At 44.3% G+C, this 25187-nt stretch overlaps 2 protein-coding genes across 8 annotated transcripts in view; one reads left to right on the top strand and one right to left on the bottom strand.

Moving 5' to 3' along the window:
• Positions 1-1924, top strand: part of LOC306939117 (arrestin domain-containing protein 3-like) — a 17915-nt gene extending 15991 nt beyond the window's left edge. Inside the window, exons 8-9 of one of the 2 annotated variants that reach the window (XR_013791840.1) lie at positions 1-1128; positions 1183-1924. The exon at positions 1-1128 is cut by the window's left edge and continues 861 nt beyond it. The gene's annotated coding sequence lies outside the window, so the exon portion shown is untranslated. The other variant, XM_079523613.1, reaches the window with a different exon arrangement.
• A 3141-nt stretch (positions 1925-5065) lies between these two features.
• On the bottom strand, positions 5066-22776 carry LOC306939227 (drebrin-like protein). Of its 6 annotated transcripts, XM_079523780.1 has the most exons (18): positions 22256-22774; positions 20382-20437; positions 19611-19723; positions 19350-19424; positions 17165-17311; positions 16772-16867; positions 16270-16359; positions 14691-14780; positions 14188-14265; positions 13086-13237; positions 12883-12928; positions 12710-12775; positions 12465-12576; positions 11137-11682; positions 10378-10440; positions 8365-8447; positions 5829-5913; positions 5066-5530 (listed from the first exon to the last, which is right to left on the bottom strand). In XM_079523780.1, the coding sequence occupies exons 1-18, from the start codon at positions 22336-22338 to the stop codon at positions 5394-5396; spliced, it is 2118 nt and encodes a 705-aa protein (XP_079379906.1). In that variant the 5' UTR covers positions 22339-22774; the 3' UTR covers positions 5066-5393. The 6 variants fall into 6 exon arrangements, with proteins under 6 accessions (XP_079379906.1, XP_079379909.1, XP_079379908.1 ...); XM_079523783.1 differs by lacking the exon at positions 16772-16867 and having other exon boundaries at positions 22256-22776; XM_079523782.1 differs by lacking the exon at positions 14691-14780 and having other exon boundaries at positions 22256-22775.
• Positions 22777-25187: the final 2411 nt, after the last annotated feature.

Below are 25187 nucleotides of genomic sequence, written 5' to 3'. Positions count from 1 at the left end.
GTAGGCCTTTCGCACCGACACATTTCCAAAACCACCAACCCCACCCCCCCACCCATGGGGATTGTTGCTTCACCTGAGTGGCCTGCGCCGAGCAGCCAATCGCCTCGCTGCCGTCCACCGTCTTGAGTTTCGCAAACCACAGAGTACGGAAGAGTTTTATTATGTCACCCGTGTAGGTTTTAACGCAGAGTTGGAAGTATTTCCAACTCTGTGTGTGTTTCGGAGGACAGCGAGCATAGAAACCGTTAGAAATGTGTTGCTGTGAAAGGCATACGTGATCCTAGAAGAACTGCTATCCTTTGCTAGAGGAAAGCCAAAACCTCCCCGTCTATTTCAGCTCTCATAACGGTGGTGTGACTATGGAGAGAGAGAGAGAGAACAAATCAAACAGACATAGTAACTGTGGTCAGAACGAAGCATCTGTTCTTTTGCCTCAACCTGAATTTTGCACACGTCTTAATGTTTTTTGTTTTGTTTGTTTTGTTTTTCTACCTGTGGCTTGAGATGGTAAACTTCCACAGCGCTTAATGTCAGGTTATTTTCCACTACGTGTAAAATGCTAAGCCACTGCTTCTCAACGTGAGGTTCCCGAGGAGGACCGCCCACCACCCAGGGGGTCCGACTCCTAACTAACTGAGGAGGATCCAAATGGACCCTTTCACAGGTCTGAAGCAGGTCCAAGAGAGTGTACAAATTATGGGACCCCTTATGGTATGGGGTCCCATTTTTAAAAAACACATCAAATGGGTGTCCCGTGACCTAATATGTAACTGGGGTGTCCTTGAAATAAACTGAATAAATGTTGAGAATCACTGTGCTGAAGCTGAAAGGGCACATGTGTTACGGTATCAAGAGTGTGAGTCGGTGAATGAATGGTGATGACAAAATAATCTGCTTTTGAGCTGCAGCAGCGGCAGTCTCGAGTCTGGCCTAAAGGTGGCGCTAATTATAACCTGCTTGGGCTCCAGGGTGAAATGTTATGGTGTCCTGGTGGTGGTGTGAGTTGAACACACAACACGGTATAGAGAAAGAAAGAGATGAGACTCATTTATGCTTCCACGTAAACATAAGAAAGAAAATAAGTGCTCTACAGGCTCGCAACGCGATGCATTATGAGCTTGTAGACCAGTGGTTCCCAAAGTGGGGTCTGGGGACCCCTAGGGGTCCTTGAGGGAGTTCCAGGGGGTCCCCAGCTAAATGATAGTTAGGAACCAATTGGACCCTTAACTCTGAGAGTGTACAAATGGAACCAAACGGGTCCATTTGGTTACGCTCGGAGTTAAATTAACAGTGATGTTACAATATAAATTGGGGGTCCCAGAGATAGAAATGCCGTAGCCTAATTCATGTCAAACCTTGAAATGAAACGGGTTGAGAATCACTGCTAGAGCTCTTATGGGGGGTGACGGGGGTCCCTGGCATATCTCTTCAAATGGGGGTCCCTGGCATATCTCTTCAAATGGGGGTCCGTGGGAAAATTAATGTCAATTTGGGGGTCCTTGACAACATGAAATAGTTTGGGAACCGCTGATGTGCGACACTCTTGACGACAAAGCATGATTTGGTCTTGATTCAGTGACATTAAGTCTCATCTCGGGTAAAAATGTGTTGCAGTGGTGAATATGGGGGGGATTTCTTTTTTTTTTTTTTTTTTTTCAATATCTTGGAAAGGTTTGAACATTTTTTTAAAAACTTTGCAAGATAAGAAAAAGGATAGGCGGTTTTTGAAAGATTTTCAGGATTTACGGTATTTTAATATTTCTTCAGAAAAAAACAGGAATGCTGGGTTGACAGTTGTTAATTAAAATGGTACAAATTGCGTGTGTGCTGCGTATGTCTGTCTGTGTGTGTGCACACGTGCATGTCCGTGCGGCGCGCACGTGCGTCCGCGTTGATCATATAATGACCAGGTATATATATACACCCCCCCCCCCCCCCCCAACTGGGTTTATGTTGAAGCACAATTTTGACCAATCAAAATAACAGTGGTTGTTTTGACCAATCAAAATCAGTGTGGTCGGGTGTTACCATGGAGACATTGCCTCAACAAAAAAAGGCATTTGTGTTTCCAGATGCAGGTGTTAAAAAAAAGAAAAGGAAAAAAAAAAAACGTAAAAAAATAATAAATGACAAATGTTTACAATTTAATAATCTAAGTGAGAATGTTGTTCAAATATTACTCCTCCTCCTAACTTCTAAATACCAAGTGCAATATATTTTTATATTTGTGAGTTTCTTTGCACTAGTTTTTCATACAGTTTGGTGGTGTTTTTTTTTGCTGCATTACCTTATTGTTCTGATCTAATGCTGTCATGTTATAGTTTTTTGTTTTTTAATAAAAGAGAAATATTTCATAATCGTGTGATTTATGAATTCAGTTATTTTATTTTCACAACGTATTGGTGGATATGAATAGAAGGGTTTTGCCATTGTTTGTTCTTTCAGGGCCCATATTCACACTTTGACATGTTTTACTCATTCTCCCTTTTTATTCTTTAAAGACCATTATTTTCCTTTTTTAGAAATGAAATGAAACTGGTTGATAATCACTGCTAGAGCTGTAAAAATCTTCTCTTATGGGGGGGTCCCTGGCATATCTCTTCAAATGCTATGAGCTTGTAGATCTGCTATTTTTCAATAGCTAAATTATAACAATGTTTAAAACACCAAAAGGGGTTCCCGCCCCAAAATAGGTTAAAGACACTTTAACCCCCTAACAACCCTAACTGCTCCCTGGACATTGTATTATTAGCGCCCATTGCTGCTGATACTAGTGTAGGTAAATGTAGAGGAAAAATATCCACACAACTATGTGCAAATTTACAGTAACAAAAATACCCCCGAGGCAGGAGACTGGATTATTATTCCATATTTGGGGGTCACGGTGGCACAGTTGGTAGTGCTGTCACCTCACAGCTAGAAGGTCCTGGGTTCGATTCCAGCTGGGGACGCTGACGGCGTGTTCTATCCTCCGCGTCATCAGTGCCCACCCATACCCGAGGCGGGGTTGGCGAAAGGGGCTTTCTGTGTGGAGTTTGCATGTTCTCCCCGTGTCCCCTAGGGTAGGTACCCTCACATGTTCTCCCCGTGTCCCCTAGGGTAGGTACCCTCACATGTTCTCCCCGTGTCCCCTAGGGTAGGTACCCTCACATGTTCTCCCCGTGTCCCCTAGGGTAGGTACCCTCACATGTTCTCCCCGTGTCCCCTAGGGTAGGTACCCTCACATGTTCTCCCCGTGTCCCCTAGGGTAGGTACCCTCACATGTTCTCCCCGTGTCCCCTAGGGTAGGTACCCTCACATGTTCTCCCCGTGTCCCCTAGGGTAGGTACCCTCACATGTTCTCCCCGTGTCCCCTAGGGTAGGTACCCTCACATGTTCTCCCCGTGTCCCCTAGGGTAGGTACCCTCACATGTTCTCCCCGTGTCCCCTAGGGTAGGTACCCTCACAAAAAACATGCAGTAATCCTGGGACTCTAAACTACCTCCCCCTGGCCAGCCGGGGCACCTGATGGTGGTTGAACTGGTTGGAATGGGTCAAGTAGGCCTACCTATTTCTCGGTATCGCAATGAAAAGTTTTTATTTATTTAAACATTAATGTTTTTAATTTTGAAATCTTATATTATAATTAAGATCTTGCCATGCAGTTATTTGGGGGCCCACTGGCAATACCCTTGTTTGTGGCTCACCAGATTGTGTAATTACCACATGACCCTCCTAATAGCCATGACCCAGTCCCGGCAGAGTAGTTCAGGAGGAACGGATTGTGTGGCCCTGGTTTTTCCCTAATGGGACTGATTGAGGGTATAGCTACTGGGACGTAAGTCGGGACTTGATCCCCCCCGGCTGGGTCACCTGAGTGAGGGGTATGATCCGAAACCCAGATGACCTTGAGATACAACACTGAGGATGCGTCCCAGGTGATGACCTTGGGATACATCACTGAGGATGCGTCCCAGGTGATGACCTTGGGATACATCACTGAGGATGCGTCCCATCACTGAGGATGCGTCCCATCACTGAGGATGCGTCCCAGGTGCATCCATGCGATGTATTTTTGTAGCCGTCTACTATTCTGGGCATATCATAATAGGCGAAACTTCAGTGAAAATAGCAGATCTACAAGCTCACAATACATTAGATTGTTTTATTTTCTTTCTGCGATGCACGACACCGGTGTGGTTTTTTAACACCTTATTTACTTAGAAAAGAGACGAAGCGACTGGACTCTGTACCGTGACATTGTGGTCAGCCTAGGTTCCAGGAGCTTGTCGCATTAGCATTACTTGGAAGATTTTTTTTAACTAATGCAACTTAATCTGAGTTCCCAGAAGTTTTATTTTTCGCCACTAATGCAACATAATTGGGCCACATTGGGGGACTTAAATCGTACGTGTTCAGTTACACAGCTGTCACTGGCTTAGTTGTTCAGCCGGTTGCCTCAGTCACTAACTACACCACACCATATCACTTTAGGCATTTTTTATTATTAAGAACTAGAGCGGTGCCCGTTGGGCACTGAGCTCCATGTATGGAGATATAGGGGTGATCATCAGGTCCAGAGCCCGGGGCAGAGGCTTTTGTGCTGGTTCTGGACAACCGGCGATCTGACGGGCTCGACCACCGGCCACTGCACTCCCCGTGGGGGTGTGGAACACGTGTGTCGAATTTGAAGTCGGTTTGGGCGAACGGTTCTCGAGATACGTGGACTACTAGGAGTAGACATACAGAGACCTGCCACATTTATCCCATTCTGGGCGGGAACCCCTTTTGGTGTTATCATTATGTTATGCTTTAGCTATTGAAAAATAGCAGACCTACAAGCTCATAGCGCGCCACCGAGTGGCGCGCTACGAGCTTGTAGGTCTGCTATTTTTGAACGACTGACATAGAAACATAGCTTTTTCTGAAAACTGTCAGGATGTAAAAGACATTTTTACTAAGACATATATTAGTAGTTATAATACTTGGTATTACCGCTGTAGTACAACCAGTAAGACGCCTTAGTATAGCCATTCAATTTGAAGTCCAGTAGGTGAAATAAACATTGTGCTACAGAGTCATAAAATGTAGGCCAACTAATGTTTTTATTTTTTTCTTAAAATCCTCCCTTGACAGTACAAGTAGTATGCGGTCAAAGGTCATGATAAAAGCACAACAACAAAAAATCTCCAGGGGGGGCTTGTTTCCAATGTGGTAACTGTACTCAATTAATCAGTAATACTTAATACAATACATACAGTGCACCCAGAAAATGCTCAGAAATAACAAATAGAACTAATGAAAATTCATTATTATTATCCGAGTGGTTTCTGAAGCTCAACAACTTTTAAAACACGTTAAAACACAGACAGACACGTTGAAGAATAGAACGTGAATCATAGAAACGGAGTGAACTAGACCATCTCAACATAGTTGGCGGGGAACATTCCGTAGCGTCCGTCGGGTGCGTAGCCTCTCCACCAACCATCGTCCACCTTCTCTATCGCCGTGATGATGTCATCGGGGTCAAAGGTGATCTCGCTGTCGTCGGCTGTGGAGAGGGGATCGAGCGATTTGATTGGTTGATGATGATAATTGAACAAAATGAAACTCCACAAAGAATGTATTTAGCGTATATCAGACAATGGTTTTCAACCAGTGGTCCAGGGACCACCAGTGGTCCTCGAGTGGGTTCCAGGTGGTCCCATGCAGGTAAATGATGGAGAGTTGGTAACCAAATGGGACACACCGGAGCTGTAATAGCCTTGATATAAAATGTGCCTTGATATAAAAAAGGGTTGAAAACCATTGGCGTATATATATGAATGACATGAGGTGTGAGTCCTTACCAGCCTGGTAGTCGTACAGAGCCCTGGCACTAAATGTCCCATGATCCACTGGATCACTGGCCTCTACCGCCGCATGCTCCTCCACCTATGGGATAACAATAGAGTAAGTATGGGGAAATCACTGGACATTTTGTTCACACCTTATGAAATCCTCTAAAGCATCCTCATTCATTATTTTATGTCGGTCGGTTGAGCGGTTCTCCAGATACGTGAGCTACAGACTGCAGATTCCGCTTGGCAGTTGACCCATTTTGACCTGAGATCAGATTCTGTCTTCTACATCCTGACAGTTTTCTGAAAAAGCTATGTTTCTGTGTCAGTCGTTCTTCGATTTTTCAAAAATAGCAGACCTACAAAGCTCGTAGCGTGCCACTCGGTGGCGCACTATGAGCTTGTAGATCTGCTATTTTTCAATAGCTAAAGCATAACATAATGCTAACACCAAAAGGGGTTCCCGCCCCAAAATGGGTTTTAAGTGGTGATAAAGAACTTATTTTTCGTTTTTAAAGATTTGTTTTAGGCTTTTCTGCCTTTCTGATAGTATCAAGTGAAGATAGACAGAGGGAGAGGGAGAGAGAGAGAAGGGGAGAGACATGCAGCAAAGGTCGTCATGAACGGGACTCGAACACGCGACACGCTGTCAGGCCAGAGCCTTACTGTATATGTGGCATGATGCGCCTGGACCGCTAGGCCAGCAGGGGGCGCCCCTAAAGCACTTCTAATACTAATAAAACATTTCCCCCAAAAGGCCCCAAAACAAAATGAATGACCAGACGCAGGGGATTTCAAAAGCAGAGGCATGGGTTTGGTAATCCTCCCCTCTGAACCCCCACTGTCGGCTGGAGGAGGATCCGCATCCAAATCCATATTAAAACACATTCTGGGCGGGAACCCCTTTTGGTGTTTTAAACATTATGTTATAATTTAGCTATTGAAAAATAGCAGATCTACAAGCTCATAGCGCGCCACCGAGTGGCGCGCTACGAGCTCTTAGGTCTGCTATTTTTGAAAAATCGTGAAAATATTTATTTCAGAAATGTTTGAGGTCGGGCCTAAATGGGTTAATTTGAAGATCTAGGAGTCTAGCAGTCAGTAGGCTATAGTTTAGTATATCGTCTCTATACCTCTAAAGTAAAGTTAGCAGATCTACAAGCACAAAACGCATCGTATCCAGCTTGTAGATCTGCAGCGGTGGCCGAACGGATAGCGGCGCAGTCTAGATACCGGAAGGTTCCCAGTTCGAATCAGCCGTCCGACACGTTAAAATTACCACCGCTGAAATGCCCTTGAACAAGGCATCAACCACTACGATGAAATGTGTTCTATGAGCAGGGCCTGGCTGGAAACAAGTTCTTGAGCTTAGCCCAGATACCCTGGGTAAATATAGATTTCATTTCATTTCATTTCATTTCTACTTTGTATGCTTTTGTGTCTGTAGTATGATCAATTATAGGGCATTAATAATTTAGTAAAAAATAAATAAAAAATGAAAAATAATAATCCAAAAGGTTATAATGTCCAGATAGAGTGACATGACAGTATAGATATATATCCAGATAGAGTGACAGGACAGTATAGATATATATCCAGATAGAGTGACAGGACAGTATAGATATATGTCCAGATAGAGTGACAGGACAGTATAGATATATGTCCAGATAGAGTGACAGGACAGTATAGATATATGTCCAGATAGAGTGACAGGACAGTATAGATATATATCCAGATAGAGTGACATGACAGTATAGATATATATCCAGATAGAGTGACAGGACAGTATAGATATATATCCAGATAGAGTGACAGGACAGTATAGATATATATCCAGATAGAGTGACAGGACAGTATAGATATATATCCAGATAGAGTGACAGGACAGTATAGATATATATCCAGATAGAGTGACAGGACAGTATAGATATATATCCAGATAGAGTGACAGGACAGTATAGATATATATCCAGATAGAGTGACAGGACAGTATAGATATATATCCAGATAGAGTGACATGACAGTATAGATATATATCCAGATAGAGTGACAGGACAGTATAGATATATATCCAGATAGAGTGACAGGACAGTATAGATATATATCCAGATAGAGTGACAGGACAGTATAGATATATATCCAGATAGAGTGAGAGGACAGTATAGATATATATCCAGATAGAGTGACAGGACAGTATAGATATATATCCAGATAGAGTGAGAGGACAGTATAGATATATATCCAGATAGAGTGACAGGACAGTATAGATATATATCCAGATAGAGTGACAGGACAGTATAGATATATATCCAGATAGAGTGACAGGACAGTATAGATATATATCCAGATAGAGTGAGAGGACAGTATAGATATATATCCAGATAGAGTGACAGGACAGTATAGATATATATCCAGATAGAGTGACAGGACAGTATAGATATATATCCAGATAGAGTGACAGGACAGTATAGATATATATCCAGATAGAGTGACAGGACAGTATAGATATATATCCAGATAGAGTGACAGGACAGTATAGACTCACTGCTGCTGGTGTTACTTCATAAACAGCCTCATACAGGTCCTCCTCCTCCTGGGGAACAGATGATGGATCTAACTCCTGTGGATCTGAGGATGAAGGAGTCAAATCACATATTAATATATTTTGATAAGACCGTATATTAATCCATATAATCTATCTAGTGACAGCCAATAGCCTATATTCATTTTTTTATACAACCTAAAACTAACAAATAACCTAATAATAAACCTGGTTTTCTTCACATCATCTTGACACGTTTTAGGGCTACTTTACACTTTGAACGTAAAATGCAATACAATGGCGCCCTCATGTGGTTCAGCAAAGTATTGGTAAATAATGCATTGCAATGCAATAATAGCAGCCTGGGGCCATTATCTTAGCTTTATTTATTATACTTAATTACGTGTTTTATTGTTGAATTGAAATGACAGTCAATTATTTAACAATTACTTAAAAGTTGGATGTAAAAAAACAAGTTTTACAACAAATACAGGATTTAAACTCACGTTTTAGGTAATTTCCCAATCCCTGCCCCAGAATTCGATAGTTAACAGATTTCGATGTAACACCCCGAACATCTCAACCAGAATGCGGTTACTTTCTGAGCGTCAAGTTATGCAAGTTACATACAGCCCACTTCCGCTTTCTTTTCAAAAGAAAGCAATGGTGTGTCTCAACCAGGTCTCAACGTTAATATTTCAAACGCCACGCAAAGCTTTTTCCACTTCATTTTCAAAATAAAACCCTAAGCTCACAACTTGACACAAGTAGTACAAGTAGCAGCAGATCATGCAGCTCGCGACATATGCCTAGCCTACTACTGTCACTGAGAGCTTGTAGATCTATTGAACAAATAACTCCTCAAGCCTGAAACGTCTAGTCCAGACTGTCCAGTCGTTGTTCCAGTCAGTGCATCACAGACCAGGGACAATATTATAGTTGAAGAAGAATGAGAAGACGCTGGAGCAACTCGGACAGTCCCAGTCTTTTTATCCAGGTGCGTGCTAGACTAGTGTACATAAGATAATAATGACTGACGTTTCGTATCTTGCGACTTTCCTCCGTCAGAGTCATCATGAACTTGTAGATCTATTGTTATTGCTTTATTTTAGCTAAATACTCGTGTCCACCATACAGAGTTATACTTATGTTAGTTAGTTCTGAATTTATTGTTGATGCAATATACAGTTATCACCACAGGGTGGCAGCAAAGCCTATATTTTGCTAACGTATTGTAAATGGAGCTTTAGAATGAGGAAAGAATTGTATCTGCAGAGTCTACTCTAGAATGATGTGTGTGTGTGTGTGTGTGTGTGTGTGTGTGTGTGTGTGTGTGTGTGTGTGTGTGTGTGTGATGAGCAAAGTAATTACTTGACACTGACAGTTCTAATCCACACTTTGGATTACTAAGTATTTATGCAGGTTTGCATTAACATTTTTAGACATTTAGATATTATTTTTAGACATTTATTGTCTTTATTTTAGACATTTAGATATTATGATTTATGAATGCCATTTCTTACAAGAAAGTGGCCATTTTAAACACGTTGTGGGCTTGTATATCACTTTGGTTTCAGTGCACGACACCAGCGCGCAACCAAGTGTAAATTCATGCATAACTGTCTATTTCTTTCTATTCCCTAAACCTAAACTTCTAAATGTCTAATCCTAAACGTAAGCCCAACCCGAACCTTTTTTTCTTCTTCTTTTTGTATTGATATTATCAAGTGAAGAATAACAAGAGAGAGAAGGGGAGAGACATGCAGCAATGGTTGTCATGAACGGGACTCGAACACGCAACGCGCTGTCAGGCCAGAGCCTACTATGTGGCAACGGCCTGGACCGCTAGGCCAGTGGGCTCCCCCCTGAATCTTTTTCTAATCGTAAATGCATCTCTATCACTATAGGCTACTTCAAGTAGTAACACACACACACACACACACACACACACACACACACACACACACACACACACACACACACACACACACACACAGAGAAAAGGGAACAACCTACCAATGTAGAGTGCATCCTCCTCCTCCTCGTCAAAGTCATCTGACCAGTCGTCCTCTGTGGACGCTGTGAGACGACAGAGAGGACAGACACTCGTTAACCACCTTCTGGACAAGTGGACACGATGAGTTAAACCGTCTACTGCACTGGTTCCCAAACGGTTTCACGTCAGGGACCCCCAAATTGACATTAATTAGCCCCGCGAACCCCCATTTGAAAATATATATATGCCCCTTCCCCCAAAAGGGAAGATTTCTACGGTTCTAGCAGTGACCTGTTTAATTTCAAGGACCCCCAATTTGACATGCATTAGTCTGCGGACCCCCATTTAATGGCATTTCTATCTCTGGGACCCCCAATTTATATTGTAAAATTAATTTTAACTCTGAGTGTACAAATGGACCCTCACAGGTCCATTTGGTTCCTTTTGTACACTCAGAGTTACAGACCCATAAGGGTCCATTTGGTTCCAAACTATCATTTAACTGGGGACCCCCTGGAACTCCCTCAAGGACCCCTGGGGGTCCCCGGACCCCACTTTGGGAACCACTGGTCCACTGGTATAACTTAAGCGTATCGGGTGGAAACCTTGTATGTCGAAAACCGTTTTTATAAAATACGGTTAAAGTGGTTCCGACTGATTTATAAGCCATCTAAACCAAGTTTCCCGGGGACCCCCAGGAGCCCCCTCAAGGACCCCCAGGGGGTCCCTGGATTCCACTGACTGACACCCCATTATGTACAGTGAGTAGAAAGACTGACCTGCAGTCTGGGCAGGGGAGGTTGTGACATCTGGAGTTTGAACAGGCGAGGTCGAAACATCTGGCTGTGCAGGTGTCTGGACAGGCGAGGTCCAAACATCTGGCAGTGCAGGTGTCTGGACAGGCGAGGTCCAAACATCTGGCAGTGCAGGTGTCTGGACAGGCGCGGTCCAAACATCTGGCAGTGCAGGTGTCTGGACAGGCGCGGTCCAAACATCTGGCAGTGCAGGTGTCTGGACAGGCGCGGTCCAAACATCTGGCAGTGCAGGTGTCTGGACAGGCGAGGTCCAAACATCTGGGACAGGCGATGCTGAAACCTCTGGGACAGGTGATGTCGAAACATCTGGCATCACAGGCGATGTTGAAACATCTGGCAGTACTACTGGGGAGGGAGCTGCAGCAACAGGCGACACACTTCTAACTGGCGACGTATCCGTGATGGGAGGAGCCACTGGTGACGCGTCTCTGACAGTGGGAGGACTCTTTGGTTTCGGCGCCGTTTCACTCTCGGTACGACTCTGGGACAGAAATGGGCTTTTCAATTTCCCTGTGGAAGGAAATATAATTATGATATAAAATCGCATCATCGTCAGTTCATACTGTCATGACTTTTTTTGGCAATAACTCTATAACAAGCTCAGTGGCCTTGTGTAATAAAATCTTATCCAACGACGAACAACAAAATATTGCGGCTAAACTGAGGCTAAATCAATTTAGCCTCATGGTGGTCCGTGGCTCGAATGCCAAATAAATACTGGGCCTTGATAACTTGAAAATGGTTGAAAACCCCTGGTTTATGTGAATTAGTAGCCCTAATGTGCTCTTACCAGCAGTGGTTTTTGGCAGCAAATTTCTATTTTAGTTTTCATTTAGTTCACATTTTAGTCACCTGGAAGGTTTTAGTGTCTAGTTTTAATCGACTAAATTTATATTGTAGGATTGTAGTCGACTAAATCTACAGTTGATTTAATCGAACAAAATGTATTTTGGCGAGCCTTGATACCGTCGTAACGACTGTTTTTTTTTCACTTTGCTGAAAATAGCTGATCTACAAGCTCACAACGCGTCGCGCTGCGACGCGTTGTGAGCTTGTAGATCGGCTATTTTCAGCATGCAACTAATTGTAAAATGACTTCTACTGGATCTCTTATCCACTAGTTCCTTCCTAACATTTTAGTCTAGTTTTTATTTGTTGACGAAATTGTCAGAATATTTAGTCTTAGTTTTAGTCATCATAGCTTAGTTTTCATTTAGTTTTCCTCAGTGAAAAAAGGTAGTCGACGAACATTTTTCGTCTTAGTTTTAGTCGACGAAATCAACACTGCTTACCAGGCCTGCTTGCAACAGGAGGCTGTCCGTCGCTGACGGCGGCATCAGGCCCTCGCTGCTGGAACACATCCTTGGGGTTGAAAGATCTCTGAGAAATCAAACCCTTTGCCTCCTGTGTGTGAAATATAATTATGGTGAGCGTGAGCACGCAAGGCATTATAAAAAAGACCCCCCCACAAATATGCATGTGAATTAAATTAAATGCATAAAATGTGTATTATTGCCATTAATTTCTTCATGCTCACATTAGCTTTCTGTACGGATGCGGCAAACTTAATTCCCTTCTTTGGAGAGTCCTTCTGCCCCATGTCCTGTTGCACCAAAAAGACATACACGTGTAGGTATTTCATAACAAAACATTGCTGAAAACTGAAGGGTGGTTTATTTATACTTTAGTTGATCCGTTAATTACGCTCACCTGTTCTGCCTTGGCCTCCTCAGACTCCTGCCGCTTCTCAAAGGCCCTGCACAGTGGAAAAACAGGGACCCCCAGAAGCAAAGATTTGAGTTAAAAATGTTCGCTTTTAAAAAACATTGTATTCAAAAGATTTGCAATGGGTTAACACTGTCTCAGCGAAAAACTTAAGATCGGTACGTGCGGTGCGTGCGTGCCAGACTTGCCTCTGCTTGTCAATCTGACTGGCTCTCTCCTTGGCTATCTTGTCTCTATCTGTAGACTGCTTCTCGTCTTGCTCTTTCCTGTCCTTTTCCACCTGCTGCATCTTCTCCGTTGCATGTTTGCTCATCTCGCTTTTACGCGCCGCTTCGTCCCTCTGAAAGACCATTTCATTTCATTGACAAGTGTTTCAACATGCCGTGTATTAGCCAACATAAGACCTAGCCTCGGTCCCGGCCTTACTAAACTGTGAAGAGAAAAGCCTGGTCACAACCTAAGGCAGAGAGAAAAGCCTGGTCACAACCTAAGGCAGAGAGAAAAGCCTGGTCACAACCTAAGGCAGAGAGTATAGAAGAGAAAAGCCTGGTGGTCACATCCTAAGACAGAGAGAAAAGCCTGGTCACAACCTAAGGCAGAGAGAAAAGCCTGGTCACAACCTAAGGCAGAGAGAAAAGCCTGGTCACAACCTAAGGCAGAGAGAAAAGCCTGGTCACAACCTAAGACAGAGAGTATAGAAGAGAAAAGCCTGGTCACAACCTAAGGCAGAGAGAAAAGCCTGGTCACAACCTAAGGCAGAGAGAAAAGCCTGGTCACAACCTACGGCAGAGAGAAAAGCCTGGTCACAACCTAAGGCAGAGAGAAAAGCCTGGTCACAACCTACGGCAGAGAGAAAAGCCTGGTCACAACCTAAGGCAGAGAGAAAAGCCTGGTCACAACCTAAGGCAGAGAGAAAAGCCTGGTCACAACCTAAGGCAGAGAGAAAAGCCTGGTCACAACCTAAGGCAGAGAGAAAAGCCTGGTCACAACCTAAGGCAGAGAGTGGAAGTGTCGGCGGAAGTGTCGGGTCGGAAACATCCATCAGATGTATATCCCCCGGATACGATATTTTTTCGACCAATCATTCACAACACTTTTGATTTGTAAAGCGCCAACGTCAAGTCCCGCGACTTCCACCCCCAAAAATGATACACTCTACAACAGCATAGGTCTTTCCCAGCTATACTTCTTTGTACAACAAATGGCTCCATGAATCTACGCATTTGTTTTCCCTCTTCTACACCATATATATGACGATCATGTACTGTACGTGTATATAATATAACCAACCTGATCTTGGGCCCAGAAGTTTTCCTTGTTAGTTCTCTGAATCTCATCCTTAGCGTTGGTCTTCTGGTACACCGAGCCCTGCGGAGCACAGATACGGGTTTAAATGGCAGGAAATCACTGATTTTATATCATCGTCTCTGTCGGGTGGAACCCTCGTCAAGTAGTTACTAGGGCATTCATTTACGGAAAAACACAAAGTTTGAATATGGAGATTGGATCGAGGTTTCGGCCCAACAGCAATGATGTGTGTGTGTTTGATTGATTGAAATATGTATTAATAGTTTGCAGAATTACAGTACATTTCAAGCACAACTCAATACAAAGACTGTTAACTGTGAGTAGACGACCCGATAAAGCATTACACTTGTTTACAAGAGGGTCCACCTTGTTCAATTCATCAAAACATTTAGAGACGTACAAATAGACACTTCTATATAGCCAAAGAACAGAACAGGAATTCATCATAATGTGTGTGTGCTTGTGTAAGTCGCGTGCGTGCTCACCACAGGTCCTGTAGGTGCGATGCTGTGCTGGTTGTCCTTGTTAGTTCTCTGAATGTCATCCTTAGCGTTGGTCTTCTGGTACACAGAGCCCTGAGAACACAGATATGGTTTAAACGGCAGGAAATCACTGATTTTATAACATCGTCTATGTCGGGTGAAACCCTCATCAAGTAGTTACTAGGGCGCTGCCATACTACTAGTTGGCCAGGAGATGGGGTCGTTGCCCAGTGTCCCAAAAGCTAGTGGATGTTGACATCGGCTTGAACCGGAAGTTTTTTTTTGATTGATTGAAAAATGTATTAACAGTTTGCAGAATTACAGTACATTTCAAGCACAAACTCAATACAAAGGCTGTTAACTGTGAGTGGACGACCCAATTAAGCATTACACTTGTTTCCAATAGGGTCCACAATGTTCAATTCATCAAAAACATTTAGAGACGTACAAATAGACACTTCTATATAGACAAAGGACAGAACATGAATTCATCATAAAGGAGGTAAAAAGGGAAAAGAAACATATACAGTGAGGGAAAAAAAGGGGTGGGCGGTGGGGGGGATTCACGTTCAGCTCCGTTCATTTGTTTGTTTTCCTTGGAGGAGCTGCGTTGGGTCCCCAAGTCGGCTCCGTGGCCGTACCTTGAGTTGGCTGTGTGGCCGTGTGGCCGTGATCTAGTGAAAGTCGTCCAGGTCACAGTAGTGGATTTAGGCCTTTCTATGCTAGCGATCCGTTTTTAAGGTCTAATCAAGTGCCGTATATCGCATTTTTGGCAGATTATGAGCCATAATGCATATAGAGACAGCTTGTACACGCGTGGGATCTTCGCTGTTGTGTAAGCAAAGCAAAGTTCTTTGTTTACCCAGGGAAGTGGACTAAGCTCGAGATGCTTGTTTACAGCCACGCCCTGCTCATAGAACATTTCATGGTAGGGGTTCAATGCCTTGCTCAAGGGCACTTTAGCGGTGGTAATTTTAACGTGCCGGTCCGGGGATTCGAACTGGCGACCTTCCGATAACAAGACCGCTCCGCAAACCGTTCGGCCACCCTGTGTTGTGTGTGTGCATGCGTGCGTGCGTTAGGGTGACCAGATCCAAACTGTTCATTTGAGGGACAGAAGTATTGCTTGTGTGGGACAAGTGGGATGGGGGGGACCCCATCCCACTTGTCCCACACAAGCGATACTGGAGTACCGGGTTAGCAACTTACTACTTGGGTTGCTATTAAATGCCTTGATGTCATATTGGACCATAGGCCTATTGGCTATCATTTATAAACTCCTCTGGTGTCTCACATTGTGTTTTAAAATCATGCTTTATTTTTATGCTATTTTAACAGGCTTAAAAACACATCTTGCAGGAAGAGACAATGAGAGAGCTTTACAACAGAAGGCCAACTATTAGGGGACTAACTATTAGGGCATTTGAACACTGATGCAATTGCCTGCCAGTCACAATGTGGGACAGGGTCTCAATTTGTGGGACGCCTGAAAAGTCTTGGAAATGAGGGACTGTCCCACGCAAAGAGGGACATCTGGTCACCCTAGCGTGCGTAAGTCGCGTGCGTGCGCGTGCGTGCTCACCACAGGTCCTGTAGGTGCGATGCTGTGCTGGTTTTCCTTGTTAGTTCTCTGAATGTCATCCTTAGCGTTGGTCTTCTGGTACACAGAGCCCTGAGAACACAGATATGGTTTAAACGGCAGGAAATCACTGATTTTATAACATCGTCTCTGTCGGGTGGAACCCTCCTCAAGTAGTTACTAGGGCGCTGCCATACTACTAGTTGGCCAGGAGATGGGGTCGTTGCCCAGTGCCAGCCGTATTTGTAATACATGTCCCAAAAGCTAGTGGATGTTGACATCGGCTTGAACCAGAAGTGAAAGTCGTCCAGGTCACAGTAGTGGATTTAGGCCTTTCTATGCTCCGTTTTAAGGTCTAATCAAGCACCGAATATCGCATTTTTGGCAGATTATGAGCCATAATGCATATAGAGACAGCTTGTACACGCGCGGGATCTTCGCTGTTGTGTGTTGTGTGTGTGTGTGTGCGCGTGTGTGCGTAAGTTGCGTGCGCGTGCGTGCTCACCACAGGTCCTGTAGGTGCGATGCTGTACGCCTGCTGGTTGTCCTTGTTAGTTCTCTGAATGTCATCCTTAGCGTTGGTCTTCTGGTACACAGAGCCCTGAGAACACAAATACGAGTTTATAAAACAGCAGGAAATATATATATAATATAATCGTCTCTGTCAAAAAAACTGTTACTTTTCAGGATTCACATTTAAAAGCATCAAAAGTAGCAGATCTACAAGCTCGGAACGTGACGCTTCGTGCCACGTTTGAAGCTTGTAGATCTTTTGTGTGACGCTGCTGTAGTGTGATCAAAGTAGTTACTATACTAGGGCATTCATTTACGAAAATATACAACGTTTGAATATGGAGATTGGATCGAGGTTTCTGCCCAACAGCAATGATTGTCTCACCACAGGTCCTGCAGGTGCGTTGCCGTAGCCCTGCTGGGTCTCTCTGTTGAAACGGAAGTCGGCTCCCGAAGCCTTCCCCACTTTACTCATGATGCTCTCTGGTTCCACGTCGTCTTCTCCACGAGCGTTGATGGTCAGATGGGCTCCCTGCAAAACCACACCACGTCTCAATGCTATAGGTATGTATTACACACAGTAGACTACCAACTAGTGTTGATTTCGTTGACTAAAACTAAGACGAAAAATGTTCGTCGGCTACCTTTTTTCACTGACGAAAACTAAATGGAAACTACATGAAAACTAAGCTATGATGACTTTTTTTTTTTTTTTTTAGGAAGGGACTCGTGGACAAGAGATCCAGTATAAGTCAATTTACACTTGGTTGCATGCTGAAAATAGCCGATCTACGAGCTTGTAGATCGGCTATTTTCAGCAAGTGTAAAATCAGTCATTACGACGGCATCAAGGCCCGCCAAAACACATTTCAGTCGACTAAATCAACCGTAGTTGTGCAACATGACAACTGTTTTAAAGTATTGTAGTAACAACTAAAGTCTCTTTAATGTTTATGTTGTACTATTACTACAAAACAATCTGAAATAAAGGGATTTAAGATCATTAAAGCTGGGCTGTTGCCCTGAGTCCAATGCATTTCTGCCTACTTCCGGTCCAGGACTTGTCCCAGTTGGTTGTCCCCATTCTCAATAGAAGTCTATGTAGGAGAGCCTCCATTGGACTGAAGCCCCATGAAGTGAACGCAGTTTGCGTAACTCTGTCTATATCTAAGGCTCTGCCCTGGCCTATAAAGGCAGTGTGAAATGTGCTAGCTCATCAGTTCAGAGGATCATGAGATCAGTCGTGGATCAACTTGTCTTGTCTGACACACCCTGCAGACGATCACAGATCACAGATCTCCACCTAGGTCTGGTGACGTTTAACTTCAACCTAGTTGCTACAATCGGGTGGAGACGATTTAGAGAGGAAAAAACAAACAAACAGAACTGCGTTGCACAACCAAAGACTTTGGGGCGGCCCTTCATATTAGGACGGTGATTATTTAGTTTTCAAAGCAGTGTAGTTTTGTTAGATGAAACTAGCAACTACATTGAATGTAAAAATCACACCTGTGTGAAGTAAGTGGTGCAACTCTGTGTGGGGGTCGCCGGGGGGGGGGGAGTTCCAGACCCACAGGAACGCACCTAGGGTGCCGGCCCGATTCCGTCGAGCCGCCCCACGTCAGAAACGGTTGAGAGATGACAGTAGCCTCATGGCTACAGAAACAGGAGATAGGCTCCTGCGCTATGGGCCTCATGGCTACAGAAACAGGAGATAGGCTCCTGCCCTATGGGCCTCATGGCTACAGAAACAGGAGATGGGCTCCTGCCCTATGGGCCTCATGGCTACAGAAACAGGAGATAGGCTCCTGCCCTATGGGCCTCATGGCTACAGAAACAGGAGATAGGCTCCTGCGCTATGGGCCTCATGGCTACAGAAACAGGAGATAGGCTCCTGCCCTATGGGCCTCATGGCTACAGAAACAGGAGATGGGCTTCTGCCCTATGGGCCTCATGGCTACAGAAACAGGAGATAGGCTCCTGCGCTATGGGCCTCATGGCTACAGAAACAGGAGATAGGCTCCTGCCCTATGGGCCTCATGGCTACAGAAACAGGAGATAGGCTCCTGCCCCTATGGTCCTCATGGCTACAGAAACAGATGATAGGCTCCTGCCCTATGGGCCTCATGGCTACAGGAGATAGGCTCCTGCCCTATGGGCCTCATGGCTACAGGAGATAGGCTCCTGCCCTATGGGCCTCATGGCTACAGGAGATAGGCTCCTGCCCTATGGGCCTCATGGCTACAGGAGATAGGCTCCTGCCCTATGGGCCTCATGGCTACAGGAGATAGGCTCCTGCCCCTATGGGCCTCATGGCTACAGAAACAGGAGATAGGCTCCTGCCCATATGGGCCTCATGGCTACAGAAACAGGAGATAGGCTCCTGCCCCTATGGGCCTCATGGCTACAGAAACAGGAGATAGGCTCCTGCCCCTATGGGCCTCATGGCTCGGCAAGGCTTACTTACAGGCAGACCAACAAACACAGAGACACACAGCACCATGTTGTAATCAAAAACGCTGACATGCCGTTACGAACAAACGGCATCGGTTCGTATTCAGATTCCTCACCTTCAGGAAGTTGCCCATGGATCTCACATGGTTGGCACAGACACCCTTCCGCGGTCCCTTCACTCCTTCACCTGTCTGGTGTGGACAAGTACATATCAATGTGGGGGTCCTTGACATAAAGTACATATCAATGTGGGGGTCCTTGACATAAACAAAGTGTGTGTGTGTGTGTGTGTGTGTGTGTGTGTGTGTGTGTGTGTGTGTGTGTGTGTGTGTGTGTGTGTGTGTGTGTGTGTGTGTGTGTGTGGCGTTCATTCATACCCAGTTGATGAGGACGTATTTGGTCAGCCCAGAGTTGGGGTCCTCGACGCGACAGAAGGCATACATGACCTTCCCACTGCTCAGCTCATCCACCATCTCCTCCAGTCCACCTTCTGAAAACAAAATATATCAAATTGAGGTCCGTGGCCCAATGCATATAAGATCTGGTTGAGAGTTAGTGTAGCCTAGCCTATATTATACACCAGGGTTCCCCAATTCATTTTCCTCAAGGGCCGTATTTTGACTAGGGAACCAGGCTGGGGGCCGAGTCCGCACGCGCGAAAAATTGGGTTTTTTTTTTTTTTTTCATTAATTAATTAAAAATTGTTCTCAACCAGTGGTCCGGGGACCACCAGTGGTCCTTGAGGGGGTGCCCAGTTTGACATGCATAGGCTACTGACCCCCATTTAATGCCATTTATATCTGGGACACCGCCCAAAAACAAAACAAAAAACTTTTTTTTTTTTTAAATCTTCCAGGGGCCACAAGGGGGCGCTCGGCCCGCGGGCTGCCTATTGGGGAACCCTGTTATACACTGATTGATTTGATTGAAAATTGTATTAACAGTTTGCAGAATTACAGTACATTTCAAGCACAAACTCAATACAAAGGCTGTTAACTGTGAGTGGACGACCCAATTAAGCATTACACTTGTTTACAACAGGGTCCACCATGTTCAATTCATCAAAACATTAAGAGACGTACAAATAGACACTTCTATATAGACAAAGAACAGTACACCATACTGAACAATGACCCATCAGGACGTACCTCCCTTCTCAGCCAGGCGGATGTTGTTGCTGTTCCCTTCATACGTGAACAGAACCCTGCAGGGGCACAGAACAACATGGAGGAGTTAGAAGTGTTTAAGAATGGTAGACATTTTAATAAAGACAAAATATATGAAAGTAGCAAAAATAGGCGAAAGATTTGTGCGTGCGTGCGTACGTACGTGCGTGCGCGTGTGTATTTACTGCATATATGTTTTGGTATGTGGGATCTATGTGACCGTATATTTTTTTAATAAACAGGGGGAGGCATTAAAATACTGTAGTCACTCATTACACATACAGCATTGCATGCCTTACATGACAGATACAAAAAATCTATTACAAATTAGATGGAATCCAGTAACATATTTAATCTAACAAAACATTGTTTTCTCAGTAATTCTAAATGGCTTCAAACGTTACAGTGGGGCTGCTGTATAAGTCGTCTCGCGTTGCCAGACTGTTGTCTCTCGCAATTTCCAAATGCTTCCGTCATACAGTCTGGAGCAACGGAAGCTCTATCATGAGTAAAATATAAAGCGGAAGTGGAGCCTCCTCCCCACTTCCGTTTCGTCTTTACAGTTGCGCACATTCATCCTAATATGAATAGAAATCATCTAAGCGTATATAGCTTGCTGCTTAGCAGAAATGAAAATGAAAGTATAAACTCTAAAGATATTTTAAAATATATTTTCATGAACGGAAATGGCAGCTTCCTTACTCGGATTTCGGGAGGTGTAGTTCCAGACTCTATATAATTTGTGGAGGTATAGTTCCATAATCTATATAGCATTCAGGAGGTGTAGTTTCAGACTCTATATAATTTGTGGAGGTATAGTTCCATAATCTATATAGCATTCAGGAGGTGTAGTTTCAGACTCTATATAATTTGTGGAGGTATAGTTCCATAATCTATATAGCATTCAGGAGGTGTAGTTCCAGACTCTATATAATTTGTGGAGGTATAGTTCCATAATCTATATAGCATTCAGGAGGTGTAGTTCCAGACTCTATATAATTTGTGGAGGTATAGTTCCATAATCTATATAGCATTCAGGAGGTGTAGTTTCAGACTCTATATAGCATTCAGGAGGTGTAGTTTAAGACTCTATATAATTTGTGGAGGTATAGTTCCATAATCTATATAGCATTCAGGAGGTGTAGTTCCAGACTCTATATAGCATTCAGGAGGTGTAGTTTAAGACTCTATATAATTTGTGGAGGTATAGTTCCATAATCTATATAGCATTCAGGAGGTGTAGTTTCAGACTCTATATAGCATTCAGGAGGTGTAGTTTAAGACTCTATATAATTTGTGGAGGTATAGTTCCATAATCTATATAGCATTCAGGAGGTGTAGTTTCAGACTCTATATAGCATTCAGGAGGTGTAGTTTAAGACTCTATATAATTTGTGGAGGTATAGTTCCATAATCTATATAGCATTCAGGAGGTGTAGTTCCAGACTCTATATAGCATTCAGGAGGTGTAGTTTAAGACTCTATATAATTTGTGGAGGTATAGTTCCATAATCTATATAGCATTCAGGAGGTGTAGTTCCAGACTCTATATAGCATTCAGGAGGTGTAGTTTCAGACTCTATATAGCATTCAGGAGGTGTAGTTTAAGACTCTATATAATTTGTGGAGGTATAGTTCCATAATCTATATAGCATTCAGGAGGTATAGTTCCATAATCTATATAGCATTCAGGAGGTGTAGTTTCAGACTCTATATAGCATTCAGGAGGTGTAGTTTCAGACTCTATATAACATTCGGAGATGGTGGAATAGTTGTCTGGCTACGCGAGACTACTGTATACTGTATAAGTAATATTAATACGTAGTTCACAGAGCATTCATTTAATTCAAACTCACCAGTTTGTATTTGACTTGGCATCCAGCACGTCGTCATAAGCGGCCATGAGCGCGGCACCATTCTTACTCAGATCGACCGCCATTCTTTCCTCCCTCGTAGTCACAACGAGTCACAATCCAAAGGCCACTCCCGATGAATGATATATATCCTACTGACGGATCCCAAATCAATAATATAATTTGTTTTTGACAGATGATGATCCAAATCAAAACAGCTTTAATTGCTGCTGGCTCAGCAGAAAAAGGGTCCTAATGATGCTGTTGTCCACAGAACAATATTAAAGTGACAGTAGGCCTATCATACTCCACAGCCACAGGGGACGAGACTGGTTCAGAATGAGAGTACCTCCTCAGTTGATTGTTGTTTTATGTTGTGCACACCTTGCTCCACTCTGTGTGTGTGTGTGTGTGTGTGTGTGTGCGTGTGTCACAGTGTGTGTGTGTGTGTGTGCTCCACCTTGCTCCCACTCTCTGGCCAAACCAGTTGGGACAGACAGATGCACACAGACCTGAAGAGTCACATTCTTTGACGAGTGCAGCTGTTGCTAAAATGCCTGATTCATGCTTGACTCAGTTCTAGGCCTACTTAACGGACTGCCGTGATTCCCCCACCCCGCCCCTCCCTAGAACATGACCGTCAGGTATCCCACTATCAGAATAGAGTGTCTGGTTGCTCTAGGGTCGAGCTTACCAGAACTCCACTTGCCTCCACACTTCCACGGACTACTCATAATTACTCTGCCAAGGTTCTAGGCTTATTATCCGCGCTCGCGCGCGTTTACCCTAAACGTGTGCGTTGAATTTAGGGCCAGTCCTATTTTAAAAAACGCACGCGCGGGTCGCGCGTTTAGGGTAAACGCGCGAGAAAAGCCTGGTGTAGCTTGGCCGTTATTCAGGCACATTTCAGCCACCTCTTTCGGCCTAGGGCATCATCAAGATGTGATTCACCATGTTAATGATTTTTTTCCAGACCTCCAGTTCTAGGAAACAACCTTTTAGGGGTGAACTTTTTTCTTATTTCCACACAACAGCTCTAAGGTATATTAATGACATGGTAAAATGTTGAAAATGAGTGGAATGCCCCTTTAAGTAGAATGTGACAAATTCTGAATCCATTCCAAGCATTCGTTTTGCACAAAAAAACACTCCTTGGGCTAAAAACGGCCATAGCTAATAGCCCCAAATGTGCTGACCTCATCACATTTGTGATGACAGCTATGGCCAAGGAGTGTTTTTGTGCAAAACTAATGCTTGGAATGGATTCAGAATCATTAAAAGTTTCATATGTCACTTGCTACTTAAAGAATGATGAAATTTAAAATGATGAGCTGGTGGCCACACCCACCAGTTAATTAAGTACAGCTGGTTTGCACCACCCAACTGAACTTGCGCCGCGCCCACAGCTGTTTGTTGTTGAATGATAATAACTGGGGAGGGGCTGATTTCAGTGTGTCACTGTGTCACAGTGCATGGGGACTGGAGTCTTCAGTGTGTCACTGTGTCACAGTGCATGGGGACTGGAGTCTTCAGTGTGTCACTGTGTCACACTGCATGGGGACTGGAGTCTTCAGTGTGTCACTGTGTCACAGTGCATGGGGACTGGAGTCTTCAGTGTGTCACTGTGTCACACTGCATGGGGACTGGAGTCTTCAGTGTGTCACTGTGTCACACTGCATGGGGACTGGAGTCTTCAGTGTGTCACTGTGTCACACTGCATGGGGACTGGAGTCTTCAGTGTGTCACTGTGTCACACTGCATGGGGACTGGAGTCTTCAGTGTGTCACTGTGTCACACTGCATGGGGACTGGAGTCTTCAGTGTGTCACTGTGTCACAGTGCATGGGGACTGGAGTCTTCAGTGTGTCACTGTGTCACACTGCATGGGGACTGGAGTCTTCAGTGTGTCACTGTGTCACAGTGCATGGGGACTGGAGTCTAATAACTGGGGAGGGGCTGATTTCAGTGTGTCACTGTGTCACACTGCATGGGGACTGGAGTCTTCTGACTGCACTTTGCCCCACTGAATGAGTGGTGCAACCAGTCCATTACGGAGCTTTGTGTGTCCCTGGGTCTGTCCCCCCCCCCTGGGAACGTTCCTGGGGGTCTGGATGTTCCGGGAACCCCCACATGGTAACTCTGTCATTTTTCGACCGTTTCGGACACAGGACGGCTCACCAGAACCGGGGCCGGCACGCTGGACGCGTTCCTGTGGGTCTGGAAGTTCTCCCCACACGGAGTTGCACCACTCACTTCATATGGGTGTGATTTTTTTTTGCTCTCCCAGAACCTCTGGCAAAACAGGCTTATGTTTTTTTTGTGGCTTTCGCCTTTATTTTATATTTTTTATAGAGGGACAGACAGTAGGCTGACAGGAAATGGGGGAGAGAGATGGGGGAGTGACATGCAGTAAAGGCCGTCGGGATCGGGAGTCGAGCCCGCGGCACACTGCCAGACTGGATTACCAGCCAAGGTGCCTGGACCGCTGAGCCACGGCCCAGGCCTTTATAGCTACCATTTTAAAACACGTCCTATCCTACCCACTGACTCCTTCCCTAGCTTTGAACTTCAAATAAGTTCACCAAACCCAGTGCCTTTTGCCCTAGTATACAGACCCCCCAAATCAAATAACTTTATCAAAGAATTTGGTAAATTGCAGCTCTACAAGCTTGTGAGCTTGTATATCTGCTATTTACGGCATGCAAAACCAGCGTGCAACTAAGTATGAATGAATCAGGCTTTAGTTGCGCGTCACGTGACATGCTGTATGTAAGGTGGTGCAGGTGATACTTTTGCTATTTAAAAAAATTACAAAGATTGCTGTATGCTTGCTGTATACAAAGGGTGTGACACAGCTTGCCCCAATGCATTTCCAATGGGAGTCACATGGTCTGACACAACACTTGTGTTGTATGAGGGGGAGGGGCGCAGTCGAA

Source organism: Electrona antarctica (genome assembly GCF_951216825.1).
Source record: "Electrona antarctica genome assembly, chromosome: 16".
NCBI lineage: Eukaryota > Metazoa > Chordata > Actinopteri > Myctophiformes > Myctophidae > Electrona > Electrona antarctica.
Note: the sequence above shows the minus strand (reverse complement) of the source record. Positions and strands in the feature narration are given on the sequence as shown.